Raw genomic sequence first — 14,623 nt, 5'->3', positions numbered from 1 at the left:
ATTTGGGACAGTTTCATGCAACCAAATGCTGGGGTTAACTTGATTATTGTAGGGGATTATAGCAGTTTCTTAAGAGTGAGGAACATTCAAGGAATATCATCATCATCATCAAATTCCTGCCATGTACCCTCAAGGGGTGTACAGGATATGATAGTACTAAATGAAAAAAATTACATCACTATTAATTTCCTATCTACAATTTTCTTCCAAATCAGTCTGTTACTTGTCAAGACCCCAACATTTTCAGATCTTATATTTCTATCGTATAAGGCACTTTGTACCTTAGCAATCCACCTATATCTTGGTCTTCATCTAGGTCGTTTTGCTGCCAACATGGCAGAAAACACTTGTTTTGCTAATCTTTCCTCGCCCATTCTGTTTAAGTGACCATACCACCTGAGAATAGCTCTGCTAACGCATTCCTGGATGCTGACAATGTCAAGGTCTTTCCTAATATCCACGTTTTTAATATGATATTGCCATTGATGCCATCTGTTCACACTATAATCTTTCTCAGGACTCTCATATCTGTGGTCTATAGTTTTTGGTCAAGTGTTTTACTTCTGACTCAGCTCTCAGATCCATAAGTTAAAACTGGTTTGAAAACTCTCTTGTATACAGCTAATTTAGTGTTCCAATTAATTTCTCTCTTATTCCATATGAATTTATTCAATTGATTTCCCACCATACCAGCTTTGCTGATTCTGTTGTCTATTTCTATATTTAATTTACCATCTTCAGTAAAAATCGTGCCTAAATAGCTGAAATGTTTTACTTGTTCCACAGGTTCTCCATTCATAACACAGTTGACATTTTCAAAGATTCTGCCTATTTTCATTGTCTTTGTCTTTTTATTGCTGACCTTCATACCATATCTATTACAACAGCTATTCAATTTAGTCAGAGAATCTTGCAGACTTCTAGCAGATTTATTTAGAAGTATAACATCATCCGCATAAAGCAAAGAGCTGACATTAACATCTCCAATTTTGATATCAGGTTTAATACCACTTTCCTTCATAATGTGATCCATATAGATAATGAATAACAGAGGGGATAATGTACATCCTTGTGTCACACCAGATTTAACATTAAACCATCTTCCTGTAATTCCTTCAATTCTAACTGCAGACTTACAACTCAAATAAAGACTATGTATTGCTTGATATAATGCCCCATTGACACCATATAACTGTAGCATATTGAATAGCTTCTCTCTTGGCACCTTGCATTATGCCTTTTCCAAATCGACAAAACTTAAATACAGATCTTTGTTATATTCCCATGCTTTCTCGACTATTTGTCGTAAAGTGAAGATCTGATCCTGACAGCCTCTATTTGGCCTGAATCTAGCTTGTTCTTCACCAAGCTTTTCTTCGACAATTCTTCCCAACAGTTTCTCAAGTATACTTGCATAGATCTTGCCAGGAACACTCAGTAGGGAAATACCTCTGTAATTCTCACATTCAGTTTTATTTCCCTTTTTATATATGGGTACTATGAGAGCTCTACTCCAATCATCGGGAATTCGTCCCTCTGTCCAGGCTTTCTGAACTATGCAGTGCAGCCACTGTAAGACTCTTATACCACCATACTCCAACATTTCTGGTCGAATATCATCTACTCCTGCTGTGCCTTTCCACATTTCAAGCCTTTGATGGCTTTTTCTACTTCAAGTATGGATATGTATTCCTGACTGCATGCCTGGTCATTGTTTTTTACCACTGTGCTGTCATCACTGCTTGTTTCATTTAGCAGTTTTTTAAAGTAATTACTCCATACTTCAAGGATATCTTTTTCTCCTGTTTTCATGTCACCTTTATCATCTCTAACTCCTTTCATAGCACTCTTTCCTCCATTCCTAAGCTTCTTCAACAACCTCCAGAATATTTTGCCACCTTCTTGATATTTATTTTCTATATTCTTGCCAGTCCTCCCATGACTTTTGTTTAGCTAATTTTACACACTGTTTAGCTTTCTTACATTTGTCTCTGTATTCTGTAAGAGTAAAAGCTGACTTATCTGCCAGGAACTTTTGATATGCTTTCTTCTTTTCCTTCACTGCCTCTTAAACTTCCTGTGTCCACCATGGAGTTCTGATTTTTTTATCCTTACAGACAACCTCACCACATGCCTCTCTGGCAGAATCAATCAATGTTTTCTTCAGAGTTTGCCACTGAATCTCCAAGGTTTGATTCCTGTTCTCAAAGTCTTTCATTTTCTTTTCAATAATCTTCGTGTATTTTAGTCTACAGTTCCCATCTGAGAGCTGCTCAACTTTTATTCGCTTTATAACTTTCTTACATGTTATTCTTTTCAATATGAAATTCAATTTTATCCTGCTCAAGACTAAATAGTGATCACTTCCAATTTCAAATCCTCTGTACACTCTGGTGTCCTGCACCAGGGAGAAAACATCACTATCAACAATAACATAGTCAATGAGACTTTTCTTATTCCTTGCCTCTCCTCTCCATGTCAATTTGTGCACATTTTTATGTTGGAACATGGTGTTAGTAATAATCAGTCCATGTCCTGAGCAGAAATCCAACAGATATTTGCCATTATTATTAGCTTTGCTCTTTTCTCCAAATTTTCCCAAAATATTTTTGTATGTCTGACAATCACTTCCTACTCTGCTGTTTAGATCCCCAACAAGGACCAACTTTTCATTGTGTCAGTTGCTTTTTCTAATGCCTCAAAAAATTCCTCCATTTCTACGTTAGTAGAACCTTCTGTGGGACCATAGGCACAAATAAGTCTCATTGTCCTGTTCCCCATTCTTATATTTGCCCACATTACTCTACTTTAGACTGACTGCCATTCAAGAAGATTAGCCTCATGTTTTGTATTGAATAATATGGCTACTCCTTCTTTTCATTATATCATTGCCTGAATATAACATTTTGTATTTATTGCTCAGAAAGATCTCACCAGTTTTAGTCTTTTTCGTTTCAGTCACCCCTATTATGTCGATCTGGTACTTATCTAATTCCTCAGCTAGCTCCATTTCTTTGCCATTCAGGCTTCTTACGTTGATAGTACCGATCTTTAACTCTGGTGATGTTGAGTTGGGGTTTGCTTTCAGATTTGTTCCAGTAGCTGACTTTTCGCTGTTCGCCCTGGTTCCCTGGCGAAAACAACAGGGGCCTTGTTTAACCAGGCGACGCCCCAGCCGGCATGAAATTTTGTCATGTTGTACCATCATTTTTTATTTTGGTTTAACCAATAAGAATACAATTTGGTCGGCTAAATCCCAAATTGCTAGTCCATCCTCGTTCGTTTAGTATCCAAGTAGATACCCAACAGGGTGCACCACGAGAAGGTGAGGACTGGACATTAGGTCAGAAGCCCTGGTCGGTTCTCCGCATTCCTTTAAAGGCTATGTGGAGGTCTCCTCTCAGTTATACAGCTTTGACCCTTAAGCACCCCTTTTCAAGGAATAGTATCTCATATATATTTGCTGCAGTGGAGTAGAGTAAATTGGACTTCTTTCAGTGTATCCTGTCATGGGTGTAAAAAGCATGGTTAGCAAGTTCTGAATGGCTGTAGTAATGGGAATGGATATAGTCTTTGTGTCGACAATTTTGATGTTGAATGTCCTGACTGTCTGGCTATCATAAAATAGTTTACAACTGTAAGGGATCTGGTAAATACCAGGCACAACTATAGACTATGGCTAGTCTTTGGTGGAGCAGATAAAGGATGCCAATATTTTATTGTTTGTAAGGTTGTATTTTTTTTTTCAGGATTTTTGCTAGTTGTTCAGATGTGCCCTGATATATGGGATGGTGATAGGTTTTGTGAGTCTCTGCTCTAGAGGGAAGGAGGAGTATATGGTTTTGGGGTTTTGATATATTTTGTTTATGGTGAGGAGTGAAGCCATTGGCTAGGGTTTTGCAAATGTGGTCAAGATCAGTGGAGAAGGCACTGTCAGATACATTCACCAATGGTCACCCCCCCCATCCCTTCACAACAGTATAGGATTATTAAAGCCTTATGTAACAAAAGAAATTCATTAAATAGCCAACTTTACTACCTGCAGGTCCACCAACTAAGCTAATCAGTGACCAGCTTGTTTCTTTTATGGTGAAAGAATGGATGAAGTTACACATGCCAGTAAAAGATCATAGCAGTATACAAGTTTAAAAAAAAAATTAAAAACTAAGGTTTTGTACCATATGAGCTCTGTTAAATTCACCTAAGGACCACAACCTTTTCAACAAACATCCTGCAGTTAACAATATTCCTTGTTCTTGTGGCCTTCCAAACTTCTACATGTTTGCCCTATGTAAGCGAGGCCACAAGAACATGGAATATTGTAAATTCCAGGATGTTTGTTGAAAGGGTTGTGATCCTCAGGTGAACATAAGAGCTCGTATAGTACAGAGACTCAGTTTCCATCCCTTATATTGGGGATGGAAACATCCCTTACAAACTTTCTCTCAAAATCCTGAAATTTCACAACATAAGAGTGGCTTTCAAGCCCATTGTGACCATACAAGCTGTTATGTTCATCTAAGGACCACAACCCTTTCAACAAACATCCTGATGTTTACAATGTTGCATGTTCTTGTGGCCTTGCTTACGTAGGGCAAACATCTAGAAGTTTGGAAATTAGACAAAAAAAAATATATTAGAGATGTTAATAAGAACAGAAAAGACAGCTCAGGCCTAGCTTTCCACTTCTCCCACATTCACCACAATACTGAATGAGACAAGAGCTCCATGCCTTACATAGAAGACAACTTCAGTTCTGGCAACATCAAAGAGGCTACGATGGTTATCCACTCACAAGTCACCCTCAACAGAAACCAAGGAATGATTTTGTAATATCTGGAAGTCACTTATTAGATCTTTCCACACGTCAGACTTTACTTTTCTGCCAACTATTATGCATACCTACTGAACAATGACTGACCCTTGCTAGCTTCCATGCTCCACGTTTGTTTGTTTTACTTTTGTGTAACAGTTCCTACATGTTCAGTTCTAGTTATTTAATGGTTCATCTTTACCACTTATTGTATTTTTTTTGTTCTTCCTAACCCAGAAGAAGCCATTAGCATATATGGCAAAAAAAATAGTCAGTTTATCTATATGATCATGACCTATTAAATCCAGTGTTAGTTATCATTTGCTGCATTCATTTTTTGGTCAAAAAAAAAAAAAAGTACATATTTATCAAAAATAGTAAGAATGGCACAAATGGATATACAGGGTGGCCATAATTACAGAAGAGGTGTTCAGAGCCATGTAGTAAAAAACGTAACAGAAGAAATTCAACCAAACTTGTAAGTCCACTTACAGAAGATAAAAAATAGTACAAGATTCTGCCACCAGGGACATTTGGTGCTATAAGCACATGATATTTGCATAATTTCACTGTTTCTACTGATGAGTTAATGGATGTAAGGAAGACCGAAATGGGTTTGCATCGTTCTGATAAGACTGCCGTGCTATGGATCTCACCTTACCAGAATGTGCATTGCTAGTCAAACTTTACTATCAGCAACGCAGTAATGCTAATGCCGCACTTTGAGCATTCTGCCACTTGATAGGAGAAAAGATCAAATGACAACTTAAAATGATTTTACGATTTAAAAATAGCAGATCTTGAGCAATGAGGCCAGGACAAGGGTGCAAATGGATTATTCCTCAGCAAGTTTACGAAGGTGCAACTGCTGTCATGGATCATGGAATGAATAACACACAAGAGTCCAGCAGTGCTCGGACAATATCAAGGCATTTGGACATGCCATATTTAACTGTGTGGAAAATCCTGCGTCAAATGTTGAGGTTTTTCACCCATAAGATTCCCCATACTCAAGCTTTGCTTCATGGTGATGTGGAAACTTAACTGCAGTTTGCCCTGACATTCTTAGTCGAATGGAGGTATGTAAAAATAATCATAATTTATAATTATGAATCTTTTCTACAATTATTTCTCTATCTTAGTATATTATTAGTTTTGGTTTCATAGCACATACATCAGCCCTTGCGATGTGCCTGTTATTGATATTATTATCATCAAAATGAAATGTAAACAATCTGAAATTTTGATGTACTTACTAGATTCTGATAGTTGTGTTGCTTTTAATCTATTTTATTGTAATTTAAAATTGTTAAGTGTTGAGATATCTTTTATGTTTTGTAAAGATATTCTCTTTGTCACTAATGATACAATGTGTCAGCCATTATACGTAACTTCTCACTTGCCATTTACATGGAGTGTGCATGCTCACTGAGGAGTTTCATTGGTGATTGACAGCTGATAGAGCATTCAGTATCAGGATAATGAGAGAAACGAGTAGAGAAAGAATGTAAATTTGAGAATGGCAACGAGAGAATTTTGTTCTTAGGAAGTTTTTAAGAAAACGTGACAGTTCGGAAAATATTAATAGAAGATTCTGAAAGGAATCATAGCACTGTGAATCTTTAAACTGGAAAAGTTGGGACTGTCAATAAATGTTTAGTAAATAAAAGAAGATATTGGAGTTTGGGAGTTAATGTTCTAATTCAATGTTCAGGGAAATGCTGAATGAAAAACTTTGTCTTGTCTTAAGGACACCAGATCTATTTGTTATTCTACTAGAAAACGCGACAGAATTAGTAAAATCTGAAACTGTAAAGTGGCTTAACAGAAAGAGCTCTACTTAGATATGTTGTTTATGAAATAGTAGAAGAAACTGTTTTATTCTTTTTTGGTAAAGAATTGGTAATTTGTGCATCAAATTGAACTGAGAGAGGTAAGAATATTTAAACTCCAGTGAAACAGGAGTTTAAATATTCTTACTTTAAATATTGAAAAAATCTTATTCTAAATAAGGAATTTAAAAAAAAAAAAAAAAAGATCCCATGGAAGTGAAAAGGTAGTTCTATGTTTTCAGGAAAGGGCCTAACAAGAAGAAAACTGACTCTGATGAACATTTTGCTGTTGTGTAAACAAAGTGTTTAGTCTGGTAGACATGATTAGGTATATGTTAAACAAACCAGTTATAGAATGAGTCAGAGACCAAATGATTTTATTTTTTTTAGTTAAGAAAATTTGTAAAGCGCAGACTTATTTTAGGCCTTAAATCCACTTATTTTTTTAGTTACATAATTTTATTCAAAATTTATGTAGTGTTTCAGTTTCATTAAATGTATATATATTTTTTTATTTGGTCTCCAGTCAATTTTTGATTCTAAAAGAAATACAGTAAAAAGTCATTCCACCAATCAGAATGAACTCTTGTCTAGTTACTTAACACGCAGTGTAAAACAATCTCTTTACAGAGATAAATAGTAAAATGAAAGATTAAAACAGGTGAAAGATCTTGTGGGGGGTAATGACACACATTTTTATCTGAATGGTAATGTTAACTCACACAGATGCTGTATTTGGGCTGTGAGTAACCCTTGTGTTCCATCAGATCATTTTACTTTCACCGAAAGACACAGTGTGGTTTCACTGCATCGTTTTTCTGTCCATACTTTTTTTCAAGAACTTTGCCTGACCGGACCCGTGACTTGTACCATCTCTGCTGGCAGTTTTACTGAATGGGGCAAGGAAATTTTAAGGCAGAGAAAGTCAAAAGTAAAAAATTCTAAATTTGGCATTCTCTGGCAAGCAATGTCCAACCAAACAAAAGGACAAATGCCATCCTTGTAGGATGCATTTGAAGGAATCATGCAGTATTATAATTTGGACACTGACTGTTGTGACTGCAATTTGGAACGCCATCAAATTCAAGAATAGAACTGGTTTAGAAGTATGTTGGCATTTTCTCTTGTTCTTACATGACCTATCATCTTATAATAAAATTAGTTTAATCCTTTATCCAAGTGTGAGCAAACAAAGTTTGCACCTGAAAGTATCTTCAGGACTGGGGTAAGGTGGTACAACACCAGGACAATTTTGCCCAGTGTGAGCAAACAAAGTTTGCGCCTGAAAGTATCTCCAGTCCTGAAGATACTTTCAGGCGCAAACTTTGTTTGCTCACACTTGGATAAAGGATTAAACTAATTTTATTATACTCTAACCAAGCGAAAAATAAACTTTCAACATGACCTATCATCATTTGTCATGCATATTCATACACACATCTGAAACAAAAGAAAATGCAGAATATTCATAAATTAAAGATGCCAAGAAATTATATTCTTGGTTTAATCCATTATCTAAGCATAAGCAAATATAAATCTGCGCATGATGTTACATCACGACTGGGCTACTTGTATATAGAGGATAATGATTTCACATTGTCAAGAATATAATTTCTTGGCATCTTTAATTTATAGTATAATCAAGTGAAAAAACTTTCAAGTAGAATATTCATCTTTGATTTCAGAATCATTCTATATGTCATTCAGATGGTCTGCTTAGAAATTTGTATTTGGGCTGTGAGTAATCCTTGTGTTCCATTAGATCTCTTTACAATCACCAAAAATGAAGAAATGAATTGGTTTGAAATATTTCATTTTATGGAGATAAGCTTCTTAAATGGCAGGCAGTTTCAAGTAGAGCAAAGTGAGCAGAGTTTAAAATGAGGAAGTGAACCTCATGACTTTATTTGTGCCTATGTCCCATAGGAGATTTTACGATATTCAAAAACGGCTCCACATCATAGCAGATTTGCTTGTTCCATTATCAATTTCCACATTTATTTTGCCATTCTTACAAAAAATTGTGTATAAATAGCTTAAAATGTATAACTATACATTCAATATTAAGAATGCAGATTATGTTTCAGGAATAAGAATATAAAGAGGTCAGAACAGTTTTCAGAATTTAGAGAATGAAAAACAGGCAGATGAATGTTACTGAATAAGGCAAGGAAATTTTAAGCCAGAAGGTGTTTACAGAAGGCTGTTGAGGATATCATATACTGAAAGGTGGACAAATGGATAGGTGTTAGAAAGGATTGGTAGAACTTGAAGGTTCCTTAAGGATATTGACAAAAGAAAGATGAAATACTTGGTACACATTGAAAGGATAGGAGGACTTCTCCAAACAGTAACAGAAGGTAAAGGTCCTGGAAAAAAGAGGATGTGACAGATCCTCAATGAGAGGAATATATGTATGACTGATCTTCAGAGTTGAAGCTTCCAGAAAAGCCTACAACAGGATAACCTGGCGAGGAATGGAGTGACCATATGGCATCTGATGTCCGATAAATCGATGGATGGATGGATGTTTTGTTTTACTGTATTTTCATACCAAATTTGTCATAGCAATTATTTAAGTTAGCTAAAGACTCTTCAAGACCTATTGCAGATTTATTTAAGAGGATAATGTTCATCATCATCAAATTCCTGCCATGTACCCTCAAGGGGTGTACAGGATATGACAGTACTACATGAAAAAATTACATCATTACTAACTTCCTATCTACAATTTTCCTCCAAATCAGTCTGTTACTTGTCAAGACTCCAACATTATCAGATCTTATATTTCTATCGTCTAAGGCACTTTGTACCGTATCAATCCACCTATATCTTGGTCTTCCTCTGGGTCGTTTTCCTGCCAACCTGGCAGAGAACACTTGTTTTGCTAATCTTTCCTCTCCCATTCTATTTAAGTGACCATACCATCTGAGATTAGCTCTGCTAACGCATTCCTGGATGCTGACAATGTCAAGTTCTTTCCTAATATCCTCATTTTTAATATGATATTGCCATTGATGCCATCTGTTCACGCCTCTAATCTTTCTCAGGACTCTCATATCTGCGGTCTCTAGTCTTTGGTCAAGTGTTTTACTTCTGACCCAGATCTCAGATCCATAAGTTAAAACTGGTTTGAACACTGTCTTGTATACAGCTAATTTAGTGTTCCGACTAATTTCTTTCTTATTCCATATGAATTTATTCAATTGACTTCGCACGATACCAGCTTTGCTGATTCTGTTGTCTATTTCTATATTTAGTTTACCATCTTCAGTAAAAATTGTGCCTAAGTAGCTGAAATGTTTCACTTGTTCCACAGGTTCTCCATTCATAACACAGTTGACATTTTCAATGATTCTGCCTATTTTCATTGTCTTTGTCTTTTTATTGCTGACCTTCATACCATATCTATTACAACAGCTATTCAATTTAGTCAGAGAATCTTGCAGACTTGTAGCGGATTTATTAAGAAGTATAACATCATCCGCATAAAGCAAAGAGCTGACATTAAAATCTCCAATTTTGATATCAGGTTTAATACCACATTCCTTCATAATGTGATCCATATAGATAATGAATAACAGAGGGGATAATGTACATCCTTGTCTCACACCAGATTTAACATTAAACCATCTTCCTGTACTTCCTTCAATTCTAACTGCTGACTCACAACTCAAATAAAGACTAAGTATTGCTTGATATAATGCCCCATTGACACCATATAACTGCAGCGTATTGAATAGCTTCTCTCTTGGCACCTTGTCATATGCCTTTTCCAAATCGACAAAACTTAAATACAGATCTTTGTTATATTCCCATGCTTTCTCGACTATTTGTCGTAAAGTGAAGATCTGATCCTGACAGCCTCTATTTGGCCTGAATCCAGCTTGTTCTTCACCAAGCTTTTCTTCCACAATTCTTCTCAACCGTTTCTCAAGTATACTTGCATAGATCTTGCCAGGAACACTCAGTAGGGAAATACCTCTGTAATTCTCACATTCAGTTTTATTTCCCTTTTTATATATGGGTACTATGAGAGCTCTACTCCAATCATCGGGAATTCGTCCCTCTGTCCAGGCTTTCTGAACTATGCAGTGCAGCCACTGTAAGACTCTTATACCACCATACTTCAGCATTTCTGGTCGAATATCATCTACTCCTGCTGCCTTTCCACATTTCAAGCCTTTGATGGCTTTTTCTACTTCAAGTATGGATATGTATTCCTGACTGCCTGCCTGGTCAGTGTTTTTTTATCACTGTGCTGTCATCACTGCTTGTTTCATTTAGCAGTTTTTCAAAGTAATTACTCCATACTTCAAGGATATCTTTTTCTCCTGTTTTCATTTCACCTTTATCATCTCTAATTCCTTTTACAGCACTCTTTCCTCCATTCCTAAGCTTCAACAACCTCCAGAATATTTTGCCACCTTCTTGATATTTATTTTCTATATTCTTGCAAAAGTCCTCCCATGACTTTTGTTTAGCTAGTTTTACACACTGTTTAGCTTTCTTACATTTGTCTCTGTATTCTGTAAGAGTAAAAGCTGACTTATTTGCCAGGAACTTTTGATATGCTTTCTTCTTTTCCTTCACTGCCTCTTTAACTTCCTGTGTCCACCAGGGAGTTCTGATTTTTTTTATCTTTGCACACAACCTCACCACATGCCTCTCTGGCTGAATCAATCAATGTTTCCTTCAGAGTTTGCCACTGAATCTCCAAGGTTTGATTCCTGTTCTCAAACTCTTTCATTTTCTTTTGAATAATATTTCTGTATTTTAGTCTACAGTTTACATCTGAGAGCTGCTCAACTTTTATTCGCTTTAAAACTTTCTTACATGTTATTCTTTTCAATATGAAATTCAATTTTATCCTGCTCAAGACTAAATAGTGATCACTTCCAATTTCAAATCCTCTGTACACTCTGGTGTCCTGCACCAGGGAGAAAACATCACTATCAACAATAACATAGTCAATGAGACTTTTCTTATTCCTAGCCTCTTCTCTCCATGTGAATTTGTGCACATTTTTATGTTGGAACATGGTGTTAGTAATAACCAGTCCATGTCCTGAGCAGAAATCCAACAGATATTTGCCATTATTATTAGCTTTGCTCTTTTCTCCAAATTTTCCCAAAATATTTTTGTATGTCTCACAATCATTTCCTACTCTACTATTTAGATCCCCAACAAGGACCAACTTTTCCTTTTTCATTGTGTCAGTTGCTTTTTCTAAAGCCTCAAAAAATTCCTCCACTTCTACCTTAGTAGAACCTTCTGTGGGACCATAGGCACAAATAAGTCTCATTGTCCAGTTCCCCATTCTCATATTTGCCCACATTACTCTACTTGAGACTGACTGCCATTCAAGAAGATTAGCCTCGTATTTTGTGTTGAATACTATGGCTACTCCTTCTTTTCCTTGATTGTTATTGCCTGAATATAACATTTTGTATTTATTGCTCAGAAAGATCTCACCAGTTTTGGTCTTTTTTGTTTCAGTCACCCCTATTATGTCGATCTGGTACTTATCTAATTCCTCAGCTAGCTCCATTTCTTTGCCATTCAGGCTTCTTACGTTGATAGTACCGATCTTTAACTCTGGTGATGTTGAGTTGGGGTTTGTTTTCAGATTTGTTCCAGTAGCTGACTTTTCGCTGTTCGCCCTGGTTCCCTGGCGAAAACAACGGGGGCCTTGTTTAACCGGGCGACGCCCCAGCCGGCATGAAATTTTGTCATGTTGTACCATCATTTTTTATTTTGGTTTAACCAATAAGAATACAATTTGGTCGGCTAAATCCCAAATTGCAAGCCCATCCTCGTTCGTTCAGTATCAAAGTAGATACCCAACAGGGTGCACCACGAGAAGGTGATAATTGAACATTAGGTCAGAAGCCCTGGTCGGTTCTCCGCATTCCTTTAAAGGCTATGTGGAGGTCTCCTCTCAGTTATACAGCTTTGACCCTTAAGCACCCCTTTTTTTTTAATTTACCATTGAAAATGGCTGGAAAAATATATCGATTGGATAATCCGTCAGATGTTGAAGAGATTCAGCGAATGTTACTTGAGTCCGACGATGAGAATGATAGAGTCGAATGCGAAAGTGATATTTGATAATAAATTGTATCTGAGAGATACTGTGAACTCCGATGTCAGTACAACAGTATTGTTTTTTTTTCAATAATTTCTAGATTGTAAATGAAAATAAATAGACCATCATGCATTATATTTGCAGTGTTTTTTTTTTTTTAAAGTTTTATTGCATTTCAGCACATAGTAGTAACGAATGTATCTCTTGGATACACATGACCTAAACTGCAATTTTTTCACACGCAACCTCCATAGGGTTCAGATAGATTCATAACTGGGGTATTGTTATATTAACTAAAAAACTGAACCAACTGAGTGAGAGACAAATTCAAAATTAATATTTATTAAAATAAAGAGCCCAAAAGGCTTCAGTTCAGTGATGCAAAATTATATAAATCAAGTGGTTATTAAATCCAGCATTATTTCAAAGCCGAATGCAGAAACTATAAAAGTTTCATACGAAATTCCACCATAGAGTCTTACAGGAATACACTAGCCGGCATTTATGATTTGCTCTAGTGCGGAACTTATAAATAAACATGATAATGTTATCTACAGTAAATAACACAGCTTGTTTGAAAGACATAGATGATAGTTAAAGTTGTACAGTTGATAGTTATCACTGAAGACTATACCATTCTAGGAAAAAAAAAGCTTCACCACAAATTTTATAACTACATGGATCTTTTTTTGGGAGGGAAGGGGGGGGGGCAGAGAATTAGTTAATTCAGGAAACTTTCTTGAGGGATCAGGGATCAGACATGGTACTTTTTATAAAACCACTTGAGGCTCAATGAGCAAGGTGATCAGCAATATTACACAAGGTGACAAAAATTTTCTGTCACTTTGTTATTCACCAGCATCAATGCCAAAGCATGGCTGAAATCCACAATGAGCTGACTAGCTGGAAAATAAAGAAACTACCCATTTAGTCAACTAAACTGGAAAATAAAGCATAAAACACAACTATAACAATCATGCATACATACAAGTGTTTGGGCATGGACGCGCACGCACACACAAACCCATATACATACCTCTTCATAATTATAAAAACTATCTTCATTTCTTTCATGACTTCGATCTCTGTCCCTATCTGTTTTGTAGTCTCTGTTTCTTATTCGATCTCTACGTCTGTTCCTGGAAGAGAGGGTTAATGTTATGGTAATGGTTAGTTGTTATATTTTTCTTCAGTCAGTGCTGATCAACAACATAAACAAAAATTCATGTCAACTGCCATAAAAGTTTCCATCAACATATACGCATATACAACAGACTGCCTATTCCTTGACACTCTAGGCAGGGATAGAGGCAGAACAATCAAACTATGTATAGCAATTACTTTCATCCAAAGAAAGAAGACAATGCATGCATTCAAATTATTGATGGATTATCATTAAAACAATATTAATGCATATAAAAATGATCTAATCAAGGAATATCTGAGGAAACAGACAACTGCCTACTATGAAGATGAATGAAAACAGCAATTAAAGCCAGAAGTAAACCAACAATTAACAAATATTCAAAACACAAGGTACTCAGCAAAAATACTGAAAAACTAATAAAGCACGAATTAGGAATGACTTGCTAAGAAATAAACTCTTCTATGCTGAATTGAACAAACTCAAAAAAGATATCAGAGGACATGTGGAAAGCTAATATACATTAATAACAGATGCCTTAGAAAGTAACCCTTAGTATGGCACAGGATTGGTTGGTTGGTTTATAGTTTATTTGGCACAAAAACTACAAAGGTCATACTGTGCCATACTAAGGGTTACAACATTAACATTTACAGAATTGTAAACAATATGTCTGTACAAGAATCTAGTTTCACAAAGCAGCATCTCTAGGTAAACAGAACTGCTGAAGAGGGCACAGCAACACA

General features: G+C 36.0%; 1 protein-coding gene across 3 annotated transcripts in view; it reads right to left on the bottom strand.

The window, feature by feature from the left end:
* LOC150101823 (RNA-binding protein 5-like) overlaps positions 1 to 14,623 on the bottom strand; it is a 455,027-nt gene that overhangs the window by 400,770 nt on the left and 39,634 nt on the right. For all 3 annotated transcript variants that reach the window (XR_016549043.1, XM_090400660.1, XM_090400661.1), the window contains exon 3: positions 13,770 to 13,872. Coding sequence is in view for 2 of the 3 variants with exons in the window: in XM_090400660.1 (XP_090256786.1) it covers positions 13,770 to 13,872 (103 nt within the window). In the remaining variant the exon portion in view is untranslated. The remainder of the gene's footprint in view (positions 1 to 13,769; positions 13,873 to 14,623) is intronic.

The sequence above is a fragment of the Typopeltis vanoorti genome, chromosome 11, assembly GCF_054136105.1.
Source record: "Typopeltis vanoorti isolate ZY-2024b chromosome 11, IOZ_Tvanoo_1.0, whole genome shotgun sequence".
Classification (NCBI taxonomy): Eukaryota; Metazoa; Arthropoda; class Arachnida; order Uropygi; family Thelyphonidae; genus Typopeltis; species Typopeltis vanoorti.
The sequence above is the reverse complement of the archived record's forward strand: the minus strand, read 5'-3'. Positions and strand labels throughout refer to the sequence as shown.